General features: G+C 62.2%; 1 protein-coding gene across 1 annotated transcript in view; it reads left to right on the forward strand.

Moving 5' to 3' along the window:
- The first annotated feature begins 456 nt into the window (after positions 1-456).
- Positions 457-2,612, forward strand: part of CEP72 (centrosomal protein 72) — a 39,683-nt gene continuing 37,527 nt past the window's right edge. Inside the window, exons 1-2 of the mRNA XM_023519752.1 lie at positions 457-608; positions 784-908. Of these exons, the coding sequence (XP_023375520.1) occupies positions 457-608; positions 784-908 (277 nt within the window). The remainder of the gene's footprint in view (positions 609-783; positions 909-2,612) is intronic.

The raw sequence follows: 2,612 nt of genomic DNA on the forward strand, positions 1-2,612 counted from the left end.
TCTGGAGGCAGGACAGTGCGGCTCCTGTGAGCCCGGATCCATGGCCCCTGCTCGGCAGAGGCCGCGTCTGCACCACCGAGCCTGCCGGCCCGCCCAGCATCTGGGACACACCCCGGCGGCGTGGCAGGTAGGAAGAGTCTGGGGTCTCCGGTCGGCCCAGGCACCCCGGGATGTGAGAGGGCACGGGACCCCGTGGAGCTGTCTTCTTGGCAGCTTGCGGTGCAGGGGCCAGTCACCGCGGCTCGCGGTGCAGGGGACGGTCACTGCACACACAGGCGCCCTGGACGAGAGCTGGCAGAGCGGCTGTCCTTGCAATGAAACACCTGATGGTCTTTGGAACTTTGGTGGGACATTGGACATCTGTGGACATCGGTTTTCCGTGGAAGAGGACTGATCAAGGTGACAGCTAAGGTCTTTTTGTGTTTTGATACGCTGTGGAATTTGGAACGTGCGTGTATGAGTTTCCTGGGGCTGCAGCAACAAATCGCCACAGACGGAGTGGCTCTCGGCGGGAAGTCCGACACCAAGGAGGGGGTGGCCGCACCCCCGGGCCAGCGTCACAGGCTTTCCCAGCACAGCCCCTGCGAGCGCATGCTGCCAAGTCAACTGTGAGCTTCTTGGAGGCAGCGCCCCCTGCCGCTTCTGTGCTGTTTTTCTGGGTAATAGGTCCACGCTCCATCTCTGCCCTGGGAGTCTCGTCATCGACGGTTTATTTCAACCAATGACAGTTACAGATGGCAAGGGGCGGGAGGACTGGCTCCCAGAGCTCCCCTCACGTTGCAGTCGGAAGACCAGTTATGTTTCCAGCTTCTGTCTGTGCTTCGCCCCGACGAGCTCCACCATCTACACGGACCGCCTGGACCTGGCCAGGCTGGACTGGCGCTCGGACCCCGGGCCCAGGGAGGGACGCGCCCACCCCCCCATCCCCTCCTCTCTGACGGAGCCTTGGGGCTCCTCACTCCCGGCTCCTCAGCTGGCAGCACCCACCTCCACGCCCTCTTCCCGCCCCCCCGGGCCCTGTTCGGTCTCCCCACGTGGAAAGGGAGTCCCCTCTGGCCCGGTCGCCTCCCCTGACCTGCCTCTCAGTCACGTGTCTCACGAACACTCTCAACTGCACAGCGGCCTGTGGCACAGCCACACGTTTGCTTCACCACCTCAGGAGACCCCAGGACGAGGTGGAAACAGGGGCGCACCCAGTGGCAGCCACGGTCACTGCACACTAGTGTTTGCTCTCTCAGGCAGAAGTCTAGAGGTGGCAGGGACTGGCACTGGCTTGGAGCCCAAGTTGGGCACTTCTGTGGTGCCAGTTTCCCCGCCTCATTGCCCCAAGCTGGCTGCTGCAGCTCTAGGCATCACAACTGTGTTCAAGGCAAGGAGAATGGGGTCATGGCGTGCGTCACCTACTCTTATTCCTTTTTCCAGAAAATCAGAACTTTACCCCTACATGCCACTGCTGCCTTACTTCTCACCGGCCGGAACCAGCCAACTGCTCTGTGACAGGTGTGGAGAGGTCCTCCGTTCTCCATGCTGGGACCAGGCGAGGTTGGAAGGGCTGGAAACTGCTGACGCCCTCAAGAGCCCTGTTAATTTTGGGAGGGACGAGAAAACTGGCCCCACGAGCTCGTGAGCCTGCCCACAGCACCCTTGCTTGTTCATGGGCCCGTCCCCAGGCCCGTCCCCAGGCCCATCCCAAGCCTGTCCCCAGGCCCGTCCCCAGGCCCGTCCCCAGGCCTGTCCCTCTCTCAAGCTGTGCTGCTCAGCAAGAACAGCTGCCCCTCAGACCACGTGCCCGTCATTTGTGCTGTTCACTTCAGTGTGGACGGGACCGACTAGTCACAAACGGTGGTAGCACGCGGCCTCTCTCCTGGTGCTCATCGAGTTCTGCCACGTGACGGCTCTGAGCCCAGTGGGAATGGTGACTCGCAGTGGGCAGGGTGGTGCCAGGATTCTCAAGCTCAGTGGAGCCTGGGGCAGCCAGCTGCTGGGGAGCAGTTAGGGCTGGCTGACCGAGGCTCGCGGACAAAGGACAGGCGGGGTGCTCTGGGGATCTTTTGTGGGGATGACGACGTGCCCCCTGCCACCGCAGGCCACACTTCGCCTGCTCCTAAATCCTGCTCTCACTAGAGCCTCGTAGGTGAGAGCAGGCTGCAGTCCTCACACCTTGCAGAGGTGGGCCTCGTCCTTGGAAGGGCTGGGAACCCTGGGGTCAGCCCTGCATCTCTTCCTGGTCAGTGAGCAGATGAGCACATGGAGGGAGGAGGGGCAGAGGTGGACACGGGGGGCAGCTCCCACCTGGAAGAAGCCAGGTGCATGGGCAGGATGAACAAAGACAGTGGTCGTGGGCACCATGTGCCAGGAGTGGTCCTATAGCCGCTCACCGCCCTGAGGTGGCTGCCCCAGGGAGTAGCAGGGGCCCCAGACACACCTGTACTCCAGGGCGAGATGCCTGAGGGGTGGCGGGGCCTGTCCGATGGAGCCACAGAATGCAGACATGCTGGCCCTGCTGTCTGCAGTCCTGTGCTCAGAGAGAGCTGGACGTCGCGATTTTCCTGAGAAGTATCAGATTTTTAGGTGTCAGAACAGTAGGAAGCAGTTAGCCACTGTTCTTCTGC

The sequence above is a fragment of the Pteropus vampyrus genome, unplaced genomic scaffold (assembly GCF_000151845.1).
Source record: "Pteropus vampyrus isolate Shadow unplaced genomic scaffold, Pvam_2.0 Scaffold235, whole genome shotgun sequence".
Classification (NCBI taxonomy): Eukaryota; Metazoa; Chordata; class Mammalia; order Chiroptera; family Pteropodidae; genus Pteropus; species Pteropus vampyrus.